General features: G+C 49.4%; 1 protein-coding gene across 12 annotated transcripts in view; it reads left to right on the forward strand.

The window, feature by feature from the left end:
* CLASP2 (cytoplasmic linker associated protein 2) overlaps window positions 1-20487 on the forward strand; it is a 141467-nt gene that overhangs the window by 44395 nt on the left and 76585 nt on the right. For all 12 annotated transcript variants that reach the window (XM_027835789.1, XM_027835792.1, XM_027835790.1 and 9 more), the window contains one exon: window positions 7030-7176. In XM_027835789.1, the coding sequence (XP_027691590.1) occupies window positions 7030-7176 (147 nt within the window). The remainder of the gene's footprint in view (window positions 1-7029; window positions 7177-20487) is intronic.

Here is a 20487-nt window from a genome sequence, read left to right on the forward strand (position 1 = left end):
AAATGGGGATCTTACTTCTCAGGGTTGTTGTGAGGATCCGATGAGAAAATCTTCCTAAAGAGCTGAGCATAGGGCCTGGCACACAGTAGGCACCGTATCAATGCCTATTTCCCCTGCCCCCTTTTTAATGTGTTGTTGTCTCTCCCCCTTAGGTGGTGAACTCCTTTGCCTTTCTTTGTGGCCCAAGTGCTTGGCGCAGTGCCTGGCATAGAGGGTGGGCTTCATAGGTGTTTGATGACGCGAGGCCTAGACCCTTCCCCACCCCTCAGTGCTGGACGCCCTCTCGGGGCCGCAGCCTCAGAGACACGGTCTTCTGAAAGGCCCAGCGTCTCCCACTCTCTAGCAGCCTCCTGTCCTGTCCTGTCCCTCGGGGCCAGCCACGTGGGCCCCCAGACCCACTTGTCCAGAGGCACTGTGCCTGGCTGGGCCATCCCTTCTCCTGCGCCCTCTCACCCAGGCGCTCCGTTTGGGCTACGCCCAGCCGTGCTCCCAGCTCACCCTCCCTCGGGGCCTTTGCTTTGAGCTAGTCCAGTGTTCAGACTGCCCGCTTCCTCGTGCTCCTGCAGACGTTTGTGGCTTGGCCCGGAGACGTTTCAGTGGTGCAGTCACAGGTCTTTTTCCTGGCGGCGGTCTCTGGATATTCCCAGTCCTTCTTTTGTTACCCATCTGCAGAGTTTTCTGGGCAGTTTTCTCCTGTGAGAATATCCGCTGTTTGGGGTGGTCGCGTTCTCCTGGCCCTGAGTTATCTTCAGGGTCTGTCCCTTTGGCGGAGGTAAAAGTCGTTTTATTTTCACGTCACTGCCTTTGGTTTTTCTTCTCCCACATTGTTGTTGTTGTTCATTTGCTTCAGGCGTGCCTGACTCTTCAAGACCCCTTTTGGGGTTTTTTGGGCAAAGATACTGGAGAGGTTTACAGTTTCCTTCTGTAGCACATTTTGCAGATGAGGGAACTGAGGCAAACAGGGTGAAGTGACTTGCCCAGGGTCACACCCAGCTAGTCCGTGTCAGAGGCCAGTCTTCCTGACGCCAGGCCCAGCGTTCTATCCACCGCACCACCTCGCTGACCACACTTCTGTCCCTTCAGTGTTTTGGGTTCCTATTTGGAACCCAAACTTCATCTGTTTTTTGAATTTCTTTACAGAAATTCTCCACTGTTAGTTGTTTGTTTTATTGGCTAATTGTTTTTAAAATTCTTCATTGTGCTCTGTTTTCTGCATCAAGCTCCAATGTATCATCTCAATTCATCCGTCATTAACTTTCCGAGCTTTCTTCCTCTTTCTAAAGCTATTTTGAGTTTGTTTGTTTTTGGGGGGTGGGGGGTCCCACAGAATTCTCTCCCTCTCCCTGGCTCCCTCTGCTTCCTCGTTGCGATCATCAGCTCCGCCTGCTTTGGGTTCTCAGTGGTTTTGGCCCTTTTGACTCTCGCGTTGTTCCGTCTGTGCGGTGGGCTTTTCTTGCCAGGCCTTTGAGGTCCAGGCTGCTCCCAGTCTCTGGCCGGTGCCTCAGGGGTATTCGGGGAAGCCCAGGCTGGCCCGCCCGCAGTCTTGGCCACTCCCGCTCACGCTCCTGTGTGACCTGGTCCTTCTGGGCTCCACGTCGTCCAGTTCTCCGTGGATTCAGCTCTTGTGATTTCTGGGGCGCTTGGTAGAAAGTGATGAGCCTACGTTCTCTAGTGAATAAATAAGAGAAAAGAGCAATCTAGCAAAACCAGCCAACACTGAAAAACTCCCAGCCCTGACCATGCCCATCAGGCCTCTTGTTTTGCTGTTACTCCTCTGTGAGTTGACAGGTGTGGCCTCATTCTGTGTCAGGTCTGACCACATCCCAGGTCTTCCTCATAATTAGCGGTCTCGTTCCCGTACCCCAGAGTTGTTCTGTTATTCCCCAGGAGATAGACATCTGCTGTACTGCAGCTTTTGGCTAGGTGTCTAGCCTGGGGATCCTGAGGTCAGAGCCTGAGGGAGGCTTTGTAACTTTCCTGGTGTGTTTCTGACAAATCCCCCATTCCACCAACTATGCCTGAGTATGTCCTTCCTTCTCCAGAGAAGGCTCAGGGCAGCCTTTTGTTTGCCTTTCCTGTCATTAAGGTCATCATTCTCTCTCCTCCGTGGGAGGGGTCATCTAGTCTTGCGCACCTTCTCCTGGCTCCTCCTGGATTTGCCCCTGTTTAAGGAGGGCTCCCAGATCATTCAACTCATCCTGTCCCACCCGACTTTACCCTCCCTGGAAACTCCTCATCCTTGTAGAAGGAGTCCCCTATGACCCTGTTACCTCCTTGGCACTGTGCCAGCCCATCCTCTCGCCTCGTTCCCCAAATCACCCCGAGCCCCTGCTTTGAGCTCCCTGCCCCCACGGAGGGCAGGAACTGTCTTCTGACCTTCTGTGTCTCCTCAGCGCTTCACCTGGCGCCAGCACGCAGTAGGCGCCTCATCCATGCTTGTTGGCGTCCGTCCTCCACAAAGCTGCCATGGTACCACCAGTGAAGCTGGTGTTAGTTAATGTTTGTCACATGTTAGCTGTGTTCTCTCGGGAGGCGGGTGCTGTGGTCATCCACCACCCTTGTTCACACCTGCGGAGCCTTCAGGACTCGCTTGTCGGTGTCCTCCAGGGCTCTCTCCACTGCGCCCTCTCCTGTCAGGCCCAAGCCCAGCCAGCCTGCCCTGATCCTGGAGCGCCCCTGCCCCTCTGTCCTTATATCTAACCTCATTTGTCTTTGACCTGAGCCTTTCTGGGGGCTGACTTCATCCTTTCCTCATTTAGATTGCAAGCCCCTTGTTGGAAAGGACTGTCCTTGTTGGAATGCCCAGCAGTTAGTGCGGTGCCTGGCACATTGTAGGTACTTAATAAATGTTTATTGGCTATTTGTAGATCTTTTGGGTGGGCAGCAAGAGATCCCGAAGGAGAGGCAAGACGGCATGTGCCCAGCGTATGCAGTCCTCACTACCTTGGCCACTGATGGAGATGAGGCCCGATTCCTTCGTGGCCGTCGGGACCCTGCTTCCAGCTGGGCTGCCATGTGGGGAAGGGGCCAACCTCCCCTCCGGGAGACAGGCTTGGGAGTGGAGGAGGCCCTCTGCTCCGTCCCTGCCCCCTGGGGACCCTGGCACCTTTCCCACTGGTTGGCGACTGAAACCTTCCCTGGGTACAGTCTCCCCCATTAGAGCAGGGCCTGTCTCACTTTCTGTTTGTGTCTCCAAGGCCTTGTACACCTTAAGTGCTCAATACATGCTGTGTTCATGGATATGAAGGGCTGTGTTCTCCTGTAGAGCTTAAACTCAAACTCGCGTAGGAGCACTTTGTGAATGAGCGTGCCCTCTGGCGTCTCCAGGGCGTGGCTGCGCTTTTCTCTCTGACCCCTGCTGCTCACTACCTCCCAGTCCAAGCTGCTCTCCTTAAACAGCCCCCGCATTTTCCACATCAGGATTCATTCTGTTCAGAGAGCCTGCCCTCTGGCTCTGACGGCTCTTAAATTGCAATGTTGCTGTGCTGTGAGGAGGACTTTACAGGAAGCTGAGGGGGCCGGGTCATGGAAGAGGAGACAGGGTCACCAGGGTCTCCTCGGCACCAGCAGAGGGCCCAAATTGGTTCTGGAGGAGCGGGTGGGGACGGGGAGGGTGTCTGCCCCTTCCTTAGAGTAGGGGGGTCTGGGGCTGGGCAGGCAGGAAGGAAGCATCCAGTGAAGGGCTTTCATTTATTAAGCCATTTCCCAGGGGACTGATGCATCTTTTTCAAGATTTCCCATCCCACAATAGTGAGCATTTACGTCGGGCTTTGAGGCTTGCCAGGGGCTCTCGTGCTCTCCTTTTATGGAACAAGAACAGTTCCATACTGCTCCCTCCCTCACCTAGTGCCCTGCGCTGACACTGACTCCCTGCAGAGATGAGCTGGAGGCCAGTCAGACTTACAGGCCTCTCCATGGAAAACCTGGCCCTCTGGCCTCTCTGAAAGTTGGCCGCTTCTTTGACAGGCCCGCAGCCTTCAGGATCAGGAGGCAGTGGATTGGGAGGGATGGACCCCAGAGGAGACCTCAGGACGCCTAAGTTCTAGTGCTCCATTGGATAGTCAGCCTCAGTTTCTTCATCTGTAGAATAGGAATGAGCATTTAGAAGGTGGGAGGACCAGAGATCAACCTCTGAAGTGCTTTGTGAACATGAAAGCGGGCCAGCTCTGGGGTTCTCTCCTCGGTGCCGGGAGGGATGATGGGTGCTGCCTGCCTGGATATGGGATCGGCCTCTGCGGCAGGTGTTAGAGGGCAGAGAGCATTTCCCCGCTGCACCCTCAGTGCTTCTTGCGGCGCTGTGCACATAATAGGGCATTAGCAGACACTTGCTGATTGCTCCGTGAAGAAGGGGTTCCCAGGACCTCCTCCAGAGGGATCCGGTCCATCGACCGCTGGAGAGGTGGGTGTGAGAAGCAGCGGTGTCTGCTCTGATTCCTTCCCAGGGTCATAAATCTCTCTATCCTGCTGACCCCTTGAACCCGGGCCTCCTGTCCATCCAGGAAGATGACCACGTTGTGTTCTCTGCCTCCAGGAGCCAAGCGGCAGGCGTCAGAAGAGGTCTCGAGGGGGCTGTACTGAGGACATTGGTGTTTTCAAATGGTGCGACTGTGAGCACCGGCCAGGGCATTTATTTAAACTGCAGAATTTAGGAAAAGAAACTTTGCCTCCTGGTTTGTAGTAGGGTTCCCCCTGTCCTTCTTGGAGCTGCCTTGGAGAGGATCTGCACAACGTGGAATCCTGCCTTCTGGCTGTGTCTGCACTGGCTGTGAGCTGGTAGCCGGGACTCCAGGAAGGCCGGGCAAGGGAAGAAGGATCATGCCACTGGGGGAAGGGTTAGAAAGCAGTGACCACCCCCATCAGTAGCGGGTGCGGCTTATGCCTCCACCACATATATGCCTTGGTCTGAGGAGTAGAAGGGCCAGAGTCGGAGAGCCTGCCCTCCCCCTTGAGTCCCCTGGTCCACCAGGGTTTACCACGTGCTCACCCAGCCAGGCAGACCTAAGGTCATTGGCGGGGAGGGTGAGCTCTCTCAAGCCTGGCACCACCTGGTAGATGGAAGCCTTGTATGCAAGAAAGGAGAAAGAGGAGGGATCTGGGAAGGCCCGTCGGCTTGTGGAAGGAGTCTATTTGTGAACAGGGGAGGGATGGGGTCAGATCCCTCCAGACTCGGATATGTCACTTGGCAGCCGTTGGAGGGTTGGGGCCCGTGGGAGGGGAGAGTGAAGGGTTCTGTGCTGAGCAGGCCTTTCCCCTAGCAGCAGGGTGGGATCCCAGAAAGAGCTCATTAGAGTGGAGATGGGCGGTGGATGGAATTAAACCCTTGAATCACAATGGAAATTATTTTCATTTTCGGTGAATGCCAAAGCCCAGGCCTCTGTCCTTTGTTGCTTCCATCCCAGTGACCTCTCATTCTGGTGCTTCTCAGCCTTTATGAGGAAGTAAAAGAAATGTGTAGAACCTAAAGTTTGGGGGGGGGGGGGGTGTTTCCAAATCTTGTCTGAGGTCAGAGCATTGCTACACTTGATGTAGGTGAATCTGCGCCTCTAAATTTGGAGTATCTGAAGAGTTAATTCTTTTTAAAACTTGGCATCAGCCTTCCGTCTTCACTTCATGCCTGTTTCCATGGGAACTCTGGATGCAGAATGTGTCATGGCCTCAGGGAGCTCGTCTCCTCCCTACCTGTCGCTCTGGGCGAGGCGGTGAGCACCCATGTAAGACCCTGGGTTGTTGCACCGAGCTGTGCCTTTGAGCAGCTCTCAAGGACAGATTTGGCCAGGCCGCCGCATGCCGCTTCCTCCCTGGGCTGGAGTTTAATGTTGCCTTGGCTAGGACTCCCATCAGCCTAGTCAGCTGCATTGTCTGGAAACTGTCCCTGGAAGGGGAAATGTTTTAAAAAGAGAGAGTGAGAGAATTTGGTCCTGGAATTTGCATCCCTATCATCTCTCTTGTTTGTGATGCCAAAGCCAGGGTGGCTTCTGTGGGGTCCTAGAGGCCCCCTCCCACGGGGGAGGAATAGGGAGGGGGACCATTTCTTGGGGGAAGGGCCTTCTAGCAGCGATCACGGTGGGGTGTCAGGAGTGCAGCGTGGTTTAAAGCGGATGTTAAAAAATGGGACCCACGCGTTCCTGTGAGAATGGAGAGGTACTTTTTGTTTCTGCCAAAATAGAAGCAAGTGATGGTGTGTTTTTCGCGTTGCTAGGTCCGGGGCACTCCCTGGAGACCCTGAGACAGGAGAGGTTTCCTCAGGTTTCCCAAGGGGCATGAGAAGGCCCATCTTTTGTCTTGGCTGGGCGTCTGCCCTTTGGGCCTCTCTGGTGAGCCTGGCTCTCTGTGTGTGTGTGTGTGTGAGTCGCCCAGGCGGGAGCCTGGCTTTCTGGAAGTCCCCCACTGCAATCCTGGGAAAGGGCAGCCATTGGAGCTGCTTTTTACATGCGGGGAGAATTTTCACCTTTCATCAGGCTGGGCTACCAGAAGATGATGTCACCTCACAGCTGATTGGCTGTTGCAGTACCTAGTGCAGGCAGGGAAGAGAAAGAAAGATGCCGGCACCAGGCTGCCTCTGTGGTGCTGGCTCCTGGCTGGCTCCCGTCGGCTCTGGACAGAGCGTGTGATTCTGCCTGAGTGGCCGGGGTGGGGCCATGGCAACTCCTGGGAGCAGCCTCCAGTGAGGGCCAGGCCAGCGGGCTGCTGGAGGCATGAGGCGTCTGATTTGCAAGCGGATCTGTGATTGTAAGTGGTAGCATCTGGGTGGAAGCTGGGAGGGATGCCGGCGAGAAGGCCCTGCCCTGCCCAGCCGTGCAGGGGAGGCCGGGGGATGCTGGCTTGCACCGCTGGATTTTAGAGCCATGCTTTTCCAGTTTGGCAGCCTAAATTCGAGTGAGAAAGGCCTGACGTTGTCCATGCTGTCCATCTCTCACTTAGACCCAGAAGCGAGCATAATTTGTCTGTGTTTGATTTCTTTCTCTCCGTGAATTTTGAGAAAACTGCAGAAAGCTCAGTCCTCATCCATCTTTCTCATGTCCTTTCTAGATAAAAGCTTTGATGATGAGGAGTCAGTGGATGGAAACAGGCCGTCAACAGCAGCCTCAGCCTTCAAGGTTCCTGCCCCGAAGACCTCTGGAAACCCCGTCAACAGTGGCCGGAAGCCTGGTTCCTCGGGGGGACCGAAGGCTGGAGGTAACGGGCACCCAGCCCCACTCTTGTTCCTGGCTCCGCCTGCCAGACTTAGAGATGGGGAGGAAGATGTGGCATTCCTGGCCGCAGCAATGCTCGCTCAGAAGGGCTGTCGGGGCCTCAGGGCGGGGAGCCTCAGGACAGGGGCCCTCAGCAGCTTCGGGGATTTGCTTTGAGATGCCTTCTTGGACACGATTAATATAAAACAGGGCATCATTTCACGTGGACCCGCCTTCTCAGAATGGTTGAACCCCTGGGCCCACTGGGGAGACAGATAGGTTGGACCGGGGGGGGGGGCCGTGTGCTCGATAGAAATCTCTCAATGAGAGGACACAGGAGGGGCCCCCACATGGGGCATTTGAGGAGCCAGGAGAGAATCAGTCTGCCCTGCTGCAGCAGTGACACAGATTCAGGGGTCTTGTGTGGCAAAAGGGATCAGGCTGTGACCAGGAATCCTCTTGGGCATGATTTTTTTCAGTGTGAGTGTCTATAGACCTTTTGGGTTTCCTTTTTAAAAATCAAAGAGAACTAGGTGGTCCTGCCTCTAAGACTCTGCCCCTTCATTTGTGAGGATCTGCTTTCTGTCTTCACCTATAGAGCAGTGACAAGGAGTCTGCCACCAGGGCCACGGGTGGGCCGGGCTGGGAGGGGCCCCAGTCACAGGGTCAGCTGTCCCTCAGGAGCCCGGCTAGGCCTTGTTCAGTTCTGCCTCCTTCCTCGTCTGGAGGCTGGAGGAGGCTGGCCCGGGGCCCCTGGTGGGAAGTGAGCTAGGTGTCTCAGTACCACCTCTATCTTCTCCTCCCCCTGCCCCAACCCCCTTCTTCTTTGGTAGACTCACCCCAGGGCATCTGGTTGTGCCTTGCTCTTTGTGTTCATGGTGGATGAGGTGTGGAACCACAGAGGGGGATTTGCATCCACCTCAAGGCATGGCAGTTGGGGGCGTTGCCAGCTTACCTCATCCTAGGAGATACAGGCCGTTCTGTGTGGGGAGAGGAGAAGGGGGGTGGCAGAGGGTAGAGAGCAAGTCCTCTGGTCAGCTGCAGGGAGAACATGGAAGCTGATGGCAACGTTGGGCACTGGCCCATGGCATTGAGATGCCAGAATAGTGCTGGCATCAGGGCCTTGGGACCTCCTCCCTAGGCCTGGGGCCTGGAGAGCAAGGGGATGGACAGTTGAGGCCTTGCCTCCCCTCCACCCCAGGGGGGCAGCCATCCTCCCACCTCCACTTAGGTGGAAGGTCTCATAGTATGAAGCCACTTACAGGAAGAAGTATCTGGTTCTTGATTTCCTGCCCCTGTTTTGTGGGGTCCCCAAGGCAGCTTGCTCTGTGTTTGTCAGACTAGATCCCCTTAACCCTAAATGCACGCTTGGAGTGTTGGGGGGCAGGGGGTGGTGGCAGTCAGATGCCCCTTCCTGGTCACCCTCCTGTCAGTTCCTCCCCCTTGGGCTGGGGGGTAGGGGATGCTTTGGTCCGGCCTATCTCGGTTCATCAGGGCTTGGGGCAAAGGCCTTGGCACCCCCCACCCCCACCGCACCCCCCGCCATTTGGACTCTCTGAATCTGCTTGTTTTTAGGTACACCTTTTGATCTGAACAAGTTTTATTCTTCTGAACTGCTGGCATTTCAGACAGATGCCATGAGGACTTTTCAGTATTGACGATTCACTTTTAAATGGAAAACCCTTATCCTCACTCACGTGGCAATTTTTATTGGTAGTAATGAAATTTCTGAATTGCTTGCACCGTTTACGTTAATAGCTGTTTATGAAGACCCTTTCTGGTTTTGTCTTCTAGTGAAAGGGAATGTGTACCATGATCCATCTGACCCTGACATACAGCTCGTCATGCTCGTGAATTCCAAGATTTGCTCACTTTTATATCCAGTAGCTAGCTTTTGTCTTGGCAGTGACTAGACCAGACTTCTTTATTAAAATGTCAGGATCAAGAAAAATTATTAAAACAGTTTGTGACATATGGGATGTCCTAATTTGTTGAGATTTTATGATCATTTTTATTTCATTAAGGGCTTTTTTGAGTGGAGAAAAATAATATGATTTTAAGTAAGAATAATTACAGTAAATTTCTTGTGGGTCTTGGCCTGGCAAAGACCACATGATCCTGGGGTCAAGCAGCCCCTGGATTCAGAGAGAGATGCCAGAAAATCTCTGGTATTTGGGTGTGTCCCACCCAACCCAAGGTCATTCGGAAGCGCTAACCAGGACTTCCAGGGTCAGGGTCAGGGTTGGGGGCATTTTTCTCCTCTTAAAGCTTGTGAAGCTCCGACTGACCTATCTCCTCTGCTCTTTTCTGCTCCTCTTCATTGCTGTCATTACTTTCATGGCCTTGGCATTTCAGGTCGCCCTCAGTGCCCCTATGAAGACGGGCATTGTGCTGGGTGGGCAGAGGAGGACAACCACGGACTGTCCCTTTCCTCCAGCAGAGGAAGTTTTCTACAAAGCTCAAAGTCCTGCACAAATGTCGGCTACTGTTGACTCCAAGCTCCTGACCCTGGGGCCTGGGAGGGGGAAGAGGACGCAGAATGACGTAGTTGTGTTTGTGGTACCTGTGGACCTACTGTGGGAAATGTCCAGTGGCCATCACTGATGTGAGTTTGATCCTGAGAGAGGTGACGGCTGCACAGATCGGTCTTTGAGCCCTCTGTGTGGAGGTGACAAGTGATACAGTCCCTGAGAACACACAGGGCAGGAGGAGCGGAGGGCCAAGGACAGACCGCCCCTGGGGGTAGCCTGCGTACTCACGGCTGGGAGGACACCAGCACTGGAGGCTCGGGGAGGAGAAGCTGAGGCCCTGGGAGACTCGGCCAGGATTCCGAGGGTCTGTTCCCCTTGTCTTTCTGCTCAGAGTTGCTCAGGGGACCCCTGGTATGCCCAGACTCGGATCTGTGGCCAGTGTGGTCCTCTGGCCACCCTCTCTCGACTCCCCCAGAGGGACATTAGCGCACTGCAAAGTGCATACAGCACACCTGCTCCTCGCCCGTCTCTCCAGGGAAAAGCTCTTCGTGGGAGATTTGCCCTCTCCTTCCTTCTTGCTGCCTTTTTGGTGGCTGTCCAGCTCCCCTTCTCCCCCAGCTTCAGCCCCACTGGTCACTCACAGATTGCCCTTCCTCCTCTGAGGCTCACTTGTGTCTCAGATTCTGGCGGGCTGCGGGGGTCTCTTAGTATCCCAGCTTTTTTCTGTCTTGTCTCAAGGAATCGCTGGCTCACCGTTAGAATTAAGGGGTCCCCTCCTCCGTCGTCATGCCCTTTCAGCATGCAAAAATGGCCATCCACATCCTGGATCTAGTTCTCACCCATCCATCCACCGGGTTCCATTTTCATGACCCGGAATGTTGACTCTTAACTTCTCCCCATCTGTCACTCCTTTGGAACTTGTTCTCTGCCTTCACCTTGACCTCCAATCTAGCCAACCCCCCCCCCCCAGGACTCTTCCTCTGAACCTCTTCTGCTTCTTCTGGCAGTCTCTGAAGTGGATCAGAACCAGTACAGTTACACCACATACCTTGGTGTGCCTAAGGAGAGCTGGAGGTAAATGAGTAATAAACCAAGGAGCTGGAAGGAAGCTGAGAACCAGGCACCCATTTCTTTGCGTGGTCTTCGGGGGAGGGGGTAGACACAGACCCAGACCACATGAGCCTCCAAGGAGAGCCTGCCAGTGGCCGGGGGTGGGAAAGGAAAAGACTTCAGCATAGAGCCACTCTGGCACCTGTGAATGGAGGGAGGAGGGGCCTTCAGAGTCACTGGGATGAGACGGAAGGGACGGCCACACGGGAATGGTTGTATCATTGAAGAATTGTGGCCCATTGAGCCTCAGGTCTCAGGTCAGGTATGTAGTCCTATGTTTGGCATTCATTGTCCTGGCCAATCTAGCTCCAAGTGCTATCTTTCTAGTGCTACCATTCTAAAAAGTTACTTGTTATCAGTAACTTTTGTGTCTTACACTAACAGTATTTCTTCTAGAGTACCATGCCAGATAAGGGCCTATTTGTCTGAGGGGAAAAAGAAACCAAAGAAGAGAGAAGCCAGCTTCACAACTAAACAACCCATGGGAAAGGGTTGGGCTGGGGCCGGGGACAGGGCAGGGCAAGGCGGGCGGCCTTTTCTTTTCCCTCTTTTGGCCCATCTTGGGGCCTTAACTCTTCTTCGGGACCCTCTCTGGGAGTTTCTTGGCCAAGACACTGCAGTGGTGTGCCATTTCCTTCTCTGGCTCATTTGACAGATGAAGAAACTGTAAGTTCTCAGCATCTTCATTGTTGTTGTTTGCTTTTGTGTGTGTCTGTGTGTGGTGTGTGTGTGTGGCTTTGGCCAAGCTGCGTTGGAGCCTTTCCAGCCTCTCTGTATTCATCATATTTGTCTCTTCCAGCATCATAATATTCCATTGTATTCATATACCAAAGCTTGTTTAGCCGTTGCCCAGCTGATGGGCATCTACTTTCTTTCTAATTCTTTGCCACCACCAGAAGTCCTCCTGTGAATATTTTGGTGTATATGGAAATTTTATTCTTAACAGTAATTTCATTGGGATAACCCGGTCGTGGAATTTCTGAATCAAAGACTATGGATCTTTTAGTCACTTTATTTGCATGATTCCAGATTGCTTCCCACAGTGGTCGTACTGATTGACAGCTCCACCAACGATGCACCAGCGTGCCTTCCACATTGACTGCTCCATCTTTTGTCACATTTGCAGGAAATGACCCGAATCCTCAGGGTTGTTTTGTTTTATATTTCTTTTAGTAGGAATTTGAAGGATTTTTTCATATGGTTGTAAATAGTTTGTAATTCTTTTGAGAACTGTTCATATCTTGTAACCATTTATTGATTGGGAAACTGCTTTTGGTTTTTTATACAGGCTGTTCCAAAAGTCTTAATATTTCATAGCTTGAAATTTGCACCAAGAGTTTTGGAACATTTTGTACCTTGGATTGTCTGAGAAATTTGATCCAGAGAATTTTTTCTCCCAGTGGCCGTATTTCTTATATGTGTTGATTTTGGTTGTGCAGAAGCTTTTCAGTTTCATATAATAAATTATTTATTTTATCTTTTCATCATGCCCATTTTTGCATCAGATGTTCCCTTGATATCTCTAATTTTCTTGAAGAGATCTTATCTTTCTCATTTTTTCCCCCCTATTTCTTCGCATTGCTCATTTAAGAAAACCTTTTTCTCTTTCCTTGTGCTTCTCTGGAATTCTGCATTCAGTTGGGTATACCTTTCCTATTCATTTTCCTTCTTTCCTCAGCTCTCTGTAAAGCCCCATCAGATGCTATTTTGCTTTCTTGCTCTTCTGTTTCTTTGGGATGTGTTTTGTTGCTGCCTCCTGTACAGTGTCAGGAACCTGTGTCCGTAGTTCTTCAGGCTCTCTGTCTACCAGATTGAATCATTTAAATCTCTTTATTACCTCCACTTCATATTCTTGAGGGATGTTATATCAGTCTTACCTATGTGGATTGATGGTTTCCCCTACTTTCTTCAATTTAATCTGACTTTGGCAATAGAAGCTCATGATCTGAGCCACAGTCAGCTCCTGGTCTTGTTTTAACTGACTGAATAGGGCTCTTCACCTTTGGCTGCCAACTATATAATCCATCTGATTGCCTTTTGGGTTGTTGAAAAAGTGGTTGCCCTGACCAGCGAGTCATCCTGACAAAACTCTTGAAGTCTCTGCCTTACATCTTCTTGTACTTCAAGGTCAGACTTGTCTGTTATTCCAGTTATCTCTGAATTTCCTACTTGAGCACTCCAGTCCCCTGTGGTTTTTTTGGTAGAAATGTATGGCTGGGAAAGGTGGACCATAAGGAAACCTGAGCACTGCAGAATCAGTGCTTTGGAATTGTGGTGCCGTTCAAGACTTTTGAGAGCCCTTGGACAGCAGGAGATGAAATCAGTCAGTACTTAAAAGAAATCAATTCAGGCTATTCACTGGAAGGGCAGCTAGGTGGCAAAGTAGATAGAGTACAAGGAAGACTCACCTTCCTGAGTTCAAATCTTGCCTCAATTTTCTCATCTTGTCAGATGAACTGGAGAAGGAAATGGCAAAGGGCTGACCACTCCAGCATCTCTGCCAAGAAAACCCCAAATGGGTCACCAAGATTTGGACTTGACTGAAAAATGACTGAACAGCAACATTCACTGGAAGGCCAAATACTGAAGCTGAAATTCTTTGGCCACATAATGGGAAGACAGAACTCACTGGAAAAGACCCTGACGTTGGGAAAGATTGAAGGCAGAAGGATGAGATGGCTAGATGGCGTCATGGAGGTAATGAGCTTGAACTTGGACAGACTTTGAGAGAGAGTGGAGGACGGAAGGATCTGGCGCACTGTGGTCCATGGCGTTGCCAAGAGTCAGACGCAAATGAACTGCTGAACAAAAACAGCAACAATGCACTTTTCTCTTTTGTGATTTCCTCTATCCTGGTTTTGGTGAAGAATGCAACTTCTGTCTGAATGCAGTTGGAAGCAGACAGTTTGCTCTCCTTTTCTCTTGTTTTGTCTCTTCTTTCTCGTGACTCCTTCCATTGGTTCTAGCCCTTCTTTACATCATGACCAATGTGAAAGCACGTTTAATGTGAATGTATAAGTAGAGCCTAGATTAGATTGTATGCTGTCTTGGGGGGCGGGGAGGACAGGGAGGGGCAGAAAATTTAAAACTCACAATCTTATGGAAGTGAATGTTGAAAACTAAAAATAAATTAATTATTTAAAAAAAAAAAGAATACAGCTCCTGCCCATAATTGTGAAAGGTATTTGATCTGATTTCTCTTACATTTTTTTCTCTGGTGTGATCTTTAATAGTAAGATCACACATTCATTTTGAATTTATTGTGGCATGTAATACATTGATCTAAACTTAATTTCTGCCAGATGGCTTTCAATTTTCCCCTGCAGTTTTTATCAAATAAAGAGGTGTTTTTCCTTAAGTAATTTCTGTTTTTGGTTTTATAGAACACTGGGTTATTGAGTCCCAAATGTTTTGGAGAGCCATATAGAATTACCCTCCCTTCATCCCTTCCTGTTTTCACTATTTCTCTTGATATTCTAGATCTTTTGGTTTTTCAAGTGAATTTTGTTTTTCTTTTATCAAATTTTGTAAAGCATTTTTTTTTTGACAGGTTAAATGATACAACATCAAAAGTGCAAACTAACTTTGGTGGTATTGCCATTTTTGTCCTGTTGAAATGGCCCAACCATGAACACTGAATATGCCTCTAGCTATTTAAGCTGTCCTTTATTTCTTTTTTTTAATATTTTATTTTCCCCCAATTACATGTAAAAACAATTTTTAATACTCATTTCTTAAAACTTTCCTTTCCAAATTCCTTCTCTCCCCTCCCCTGTCATTGAGAAGGCAAGCAATTTGACATAGGTTATACTTGTGCTATCATGGAAAACATATTTCCATATTAGTCATGTTGTGAAAGAAAACACACACACACAGAGGAAAGAAAAATAAAGAGAGTGTTAAAAAGTATGCTTTGATCTGCATTCAGATACCATCAGTTCTTTCTCTGGAGGCAGATAGCATTTTTCATCATAAGTCCTTAGGAATTGTCTTGGATCATTGTATTGCTGAGAATAGCGAAGTCATTTGCATCTGGTCATCGTCCAATGTTGCTGTTACTCTGTACAATGTTCTCCTGGTTCCACTTACTTCACTTTGCATCAGTTCACATAAGACTTTCCAGGTCTTTCTGAGAGCATCCTACTCATCATTTCTTATAGCACAATAGTATTCCATCCCAATCATAGAATAACTTGTTCAGCCATTCCCCAGTTGAGGGCATCTCCTCAGTTTTCAATTCTTTGTCACCATAAAAAGAGCTGCTATAAATATTTTTGTACATATAAGTCCTTTTCCCTTTTGTTTTTTATCTCTTTGGGATACAGACCTAGTAGTGGCATTGCTGGGTCAAAGGGTATGCATGATTTTATAGCCCTTTGGGCATAGTTCCAAATTGCTCTACGGGATAGTTGAATCAGTGTACAACTTCACCAACAGTGCATTGGTGTCCCAAATTTCCCACTTGCCCTCCCATATTTGTTATTTTACTTTTCTGTCATATTAGCTAATCTGATACATGTGAAGTAGTGCCTCAAAGTTGTTTTAATTTGCATTTATCTAATCAATAGTGATTTGGAGCAGTTTTTTATGTGACTATAGGTAGGTTTGATGACTTTGTCTGAAAACTGCCTATTCATATTCTTTGACCATTTACCAAATGGGGAATGACTTGCATTCTTATAAATTTGATTCAGTTCTCTATTTTTTTGAGAAATGAGGCCATTATCAAGTACTTGCTGTAAATTTTTTTCAGTTATGATTACTGTGTATTTCCCTCAATCCTATTTTTCTCCCTGTTTGTCCTACTCTCTGTCTCCTTTCACTCTGTCCATCCTCAAAAGTGTTTTGCTTCTGACTACCAACTCCCCCAATCTACCCTCCTTTCTGTCATCTTCCTCCCCACTTCTCTTATCCCTTTCCCCTCCTACTTTCCGGCAGGGTAAGACAAATTTCTGTTGCCAGCTGAGTGTATACGTGATTCCCTCTTTGATCCAGTTCTGATGAGAGTAAAGTTCAGGTGCTCCTGCCTACCTCCGTCATCTTCCCCTAGAGTGTAAAAGTTCTTTAACGTGAGATACTGTACCCCATTCCACCTGTTCCTTCTTCCTTCTCCTAGTGCATTCCTCTTTCTCACCCCTTAATTTTATTTTTTTAGGTATCATCCCATCATACTCAACTCACACCCATGCCCTCTGTCTATACACTCCTAACTGCCCTAATAATGAGAAAGTTCTTAGGAGTTACGGGTATCATCTTCCCGTGCAGAAACGTAAGCAGTTTAACTTTATTGATTTTCTTTTGTTTTCTCTTTCCTGTTTACCTTTTTATGCTTCTCTTGAGTCTAGTATTTGAAAGTCAGATTTTCTGTTCAGCCCTGGTCTTTTCATCAGGAATGCTTGAAAGTTCCCTATTTCATTGAATGTCCATTTTATATCCTCTGAAGAATTATACTCAGTTTTGCTAGTAGGTGATTCTTGGTTGTAATCCTAACTCCTTTGCCCTCTGGAATGTCATATTTGAAGTCCTCTGATCCTTTAATGTCGAAGCTGCTAAATCCTGATGGTGGCTCCCCAATATATGAATTATTTCTTTCTGACTGCTTGCGGTATTTTCACCCTGAATTAGGAGCTCTGGAATTTGGCTAAAATATCCCTGGGAGTTTTAATTTTGGGATCTCTTTCAGGAGGTGATCATTGGGTTCTTTCAGTTTCTGTTTTACCCTCTGGTTCTAGGCTATCAGGGCAGTTTTTCCAAGTAATTTCTTGAAATAGGCTGTCTAGGCTCTTTTTTTGATCATGGTTTTCACATGGTCCAATAATTTTTAATTATCTCTCCTGGATCTATTTCCCAGGTCAGTTGTTTTTCCAGTGAGATATTTCACATTTTCTTCCATTTTTTCCTTCTTTTGGTTTTATTTCATTGCTTCTTGAGTCCTTCACTTCCACTTGCTCGGTTTTAATTTTTAAAGAATTGTTTTCTTTGTTGAGCTTTTGTACCTCCTTTTCCATTTGGCCAATTCTCCTTTTTGAGGAGTTCTTTTTTTCAGTGAATTTTCGTGCATCTTTTTCCATTTGGCCAGTTCTGTTTTTTAAGGAGTTCTCTTCAGTGAATTTTTGTATATCTTTTTCCATTTGGCCAATTCTACATTTTTAGGCATTCTTCTTTTATGCCTCTTTTACCATTTGACCTATTCTGGTTTTTTTTAGGGTATTATTTTCTTTAGCATTTTTTGTGTGCCTTCTTTACTAAGCTGTTGACTTCCCCCATTATTTTCGTGCATCACTGTAACTTCCTTTCCCAATTTTTCTCTACCTCTTGAGTTTAAAAATCCTTTCTGACCTCTTCCAGGAATTCTTTTTGAGCCTGACAGCAATTCACATTCTTCTTTGAGGCTTTGGATGTGGCGGTTTTGACTTAGCTGTCTTCTTCTGAGTTTGTTTTGATCTTCCCTATCACCATAGTAAGTTATACAGTCAGCACCTGTTTTTGTTGTTTGTTCATTTTTCCAGCCTATTTATTTCCCTGGTGGAGGGAACACTGTCCCAAGCTTCAGGTTTTTTGTGTAGTTGTTTTCAGAGCTAGTTCTGGGGTTCTGTAAGCCTTCAGTTCCTCCAAGGTGGTATGATCTAAGGAGAGGTGTGTTTTCTGCTCTTCTGCCTTGTGCATCCTTTTCCACCCTGGACCTGAGACGAGGGTCCCCGCTCACCTGTAACTACAAGTTCTAGTGTGCTATTACTCCTCCTGGCTCTGGAACTGTGACCCAGGACTGCACCCCGGATCCGAGTATGGGCAATGCAACAGAGTCCTGCCCCCGGTGCCAGCAAAGGGCCCCCGCCACCACGGATTCAGTCACCCCCGCAGGCCGCTGCTTGTTTGCTGGGCCCAGTCTGTAGTCACACAGCCCGCGTTCCACTCTCACCCCGTCCTTTTGTGGGTTCTGCCACTCCAGAATATGTTTTGAAGCCTTACTTAAAATTATTTGGAGAGCGCAGGAGAGCCCCTGCCTTGTCTCTGCCTCCTGTCCTTCATTTCTTTAAAGATTGCTTTGCGATTGAAGGCACACAAGCATAAAAGGACGGTGGTGACCTCACTCCCAGAGTTTCGTGCATTTTGTAGTTCATTTAAGTGGGATGCCCCTTTCTGTGGGAGCCTCTTGAATTTTGTTGTTAGCACATGGAAGTGCAGCTGATTTTCGTGGATTGGTTTCTTTACCTGTGATTTTGCTGAAGGCATGAACTATCTCTGTTTCTTTGCTGATTGCCTAGGATTTCTTTTTTTTGTCCCTCCTTTTTAAATTTTTTTTTATTTTTAAATTTATTTATTTTTAGTTTTCAACATTCACTTTCATAAGATTTTGAGTTCCAAATTTTCTCCTCATCCCTCCCCTCCCCCCAGCCAAAGACAGCATGCAATTTGATGTAGGCCCTACATGTACTTTCGTATTAAATCTTTTTTCACATTAACCATATTGTAAAGAAGAATTAGAACCAATGGGAGAAACCACAGGAAAGAAGAAACAAAATGAGAGAGAGACAGCAGATGGTATGCTTCGATCTGCATTCAGACTCTGTAGTTATTTTTCTGGATGTGGACAGCATTTTCCATCATGAGCCCTTTGAGGATGTCTTGGATCCTTGCATTGCTGAGAAGAGCTAAGGCTATCAAAGTCAGTCGTTGCACAATATTGGCGTAGGATTTCTAAGCAGACTACCACGTCATTGGCACATCTCCTCATTTGGGCTCTTCTTTGCCTGCCTCGATGCCATTAATGTCTTTCTCTTGACTTACTGCTGTTGCTGACATTACCAACCTTCTATCAAACAATAAAGCGGGGAATGGGCATCCTCGCTTTGCTCCTGTGTCGATCAGCCGGTGAAGATGCACAGAGTTGGGTCCCTGGAACAGGGAGGAAGCTGGAGCTGCCGGCTTGTGGAGGGCCGGCCTGGGTGATGGGAAAAGTGTTACGGTTGGGTTCTCTGCATTGCTCCAAATTCCTTTTCCACAGTGCCCATATTGATGGACAATACCCAGAGTAAAGGGGCCACACAACTGACCTGGAGAAGGGCAGAGAGCTGATTCCTGGAGCTGGAGCTGGAGTCCAGTGGGCATCTCCCTAGAATCTTGGGGAAATTTTGCAAGGGCTCCTTTGAGAGGGGGCCTGTTACCATCTTGGGAGAGATGCTGAGCTCCACCCAGAACAGGCCAGGCCAGCCTCTTCTTCTTTTCTTTTCTGGTGCCAGGCTTGGATCTGTCGGATGGCTTCAGAGGACCACTTGTTTCCTGGCCTCCCAGGCACAGTGGCGGGGGAAGGAGGCGGGGTTTGGTAGTTCTTGCCGACCCTTGTGGCTTCCTGGGGCCTCCAGGACTCGATTCGACTTGGGCACTTAGCCAGGCCTTACATAAGGGCTTCCACTCTCTTTCCAGATGTATAAGCAAAGCTCTGCTCCCGACAGAGGCAGCCGAGGGGTGGCTGCACGTCTGCTGACCTCAGTTTCCTCAGCTGTCAGACGGGGATCGTCTCAACGTCTACGTTCCGGTGTTTTTGTGAGGATCCAATGAGATAATAAGGCATACAGGAAACACTTAAGAAGTGCTTGTTTCCTGCCCACCCAGCCTCAGTCTGTATCACTGGAACGGAGGGACTCCTTTCCATTTCACATTGGTTTGACAGTCCCATTGCCCTTGCCTGAATTTGTGCCCCAGAGTCCCTTTTGTTTCAGTCAGTAAGCAGGTGCTGAGACTAGGGGTGCCAGGAAAGGCAAAAACAGTCCGTGCCCTTAATGGCGCTCTTAATGAGCGAGACAGGAGGCAAACCCCCAGGTAGATGCAGAAAGCTCGGTGGTGCAGTGGTCACAGCTGCTAGCTGAGTGGCCTTGGGCAACTCCCCGAACTTCAGTCTCCCTCAGTTTCCTCACTTGTAAAATTGGAGTGAGGGCGGCCCCTGCCACCAGTATCGTGTGAGGCTAAGAGAAAATTATCTGTGACGTGTAAGTGGGAGGTACTTTCAGAAGGAAGACCCCCAAGCAAGGCTTCCCGTGGGAAGCCGGTCAGCTCTGCCCTCGCGGAAACTTGCTTGGGAAATCGCAGCCGACCTTCATCCATGCTCATCAGCTTGTCAGTGGGATGGGAGCAAGGCAAGGAACTGGAAGGGGTTAGACTCAGTGGCGGTCCCGCAGTGTGAGGCCAGGAGCTGTGTGGGAAGGGGAAATTGTGAGCCGGGTGCTCAGTTCATAGAGCAGTCTTGAGTGGGGGGTAGACATGGGGCCAGTGGCAGGGGCAGGGGAGCCAGGACATGAGCAATGAGATCAGTGCAGCTGGGGAGGGGGGAGGGGAGGCCATTGTGCCGAGTGCTGGGCAGGAGGAGTCAGAGGAAAAGGTTTGTGATGTGCCAAGGCAGGGGCAGGGAGCTTTGGGGGGCGACGGGAGCAAGAGAACAGGGGCCAGGGGTGGCAGGTGGGTTGTATGCTGCGACAGTGTGGGGTCAAGATCACTGAGATGGAGTTCGGCGATGGGGTGAGATCGTAGAAGTGTGGCCTCCGCAGTCAATCAGCTGGCCGCCTCAGGTCCGGGCGTGGGGACAGAGAGGAGAGGGGCTGGGGGTGAGCCAGGGGCGACCAGTCTGGACTTGTGGCAGGCCCAGGAGTGTGCGCGGAGGGCCGGCACGGGGCGGGGGGGATCTAGGCAAGGATCATGAAACGTTCAGAGACACGTTTTCCCAAGGCATTTGGCAAACT

The sequence above is a fragment of the Vombatus ursinus genome, unplaced genomic scaffold, assembly GCF_900497805.2.
Source record: "Vombatus ursinus unplaced genomic scaffold, bare-nosed wombat genome assembly UNPS02014817.1, whole genome shotgun sequence".
In the NCBI taxonomy this organism is placed as follows: Eukaryota; Metazoa; Chordata; class Mammalia; order Diprotodontia; family Vombatidae; genus Vombatus; species Vombatus ursinus.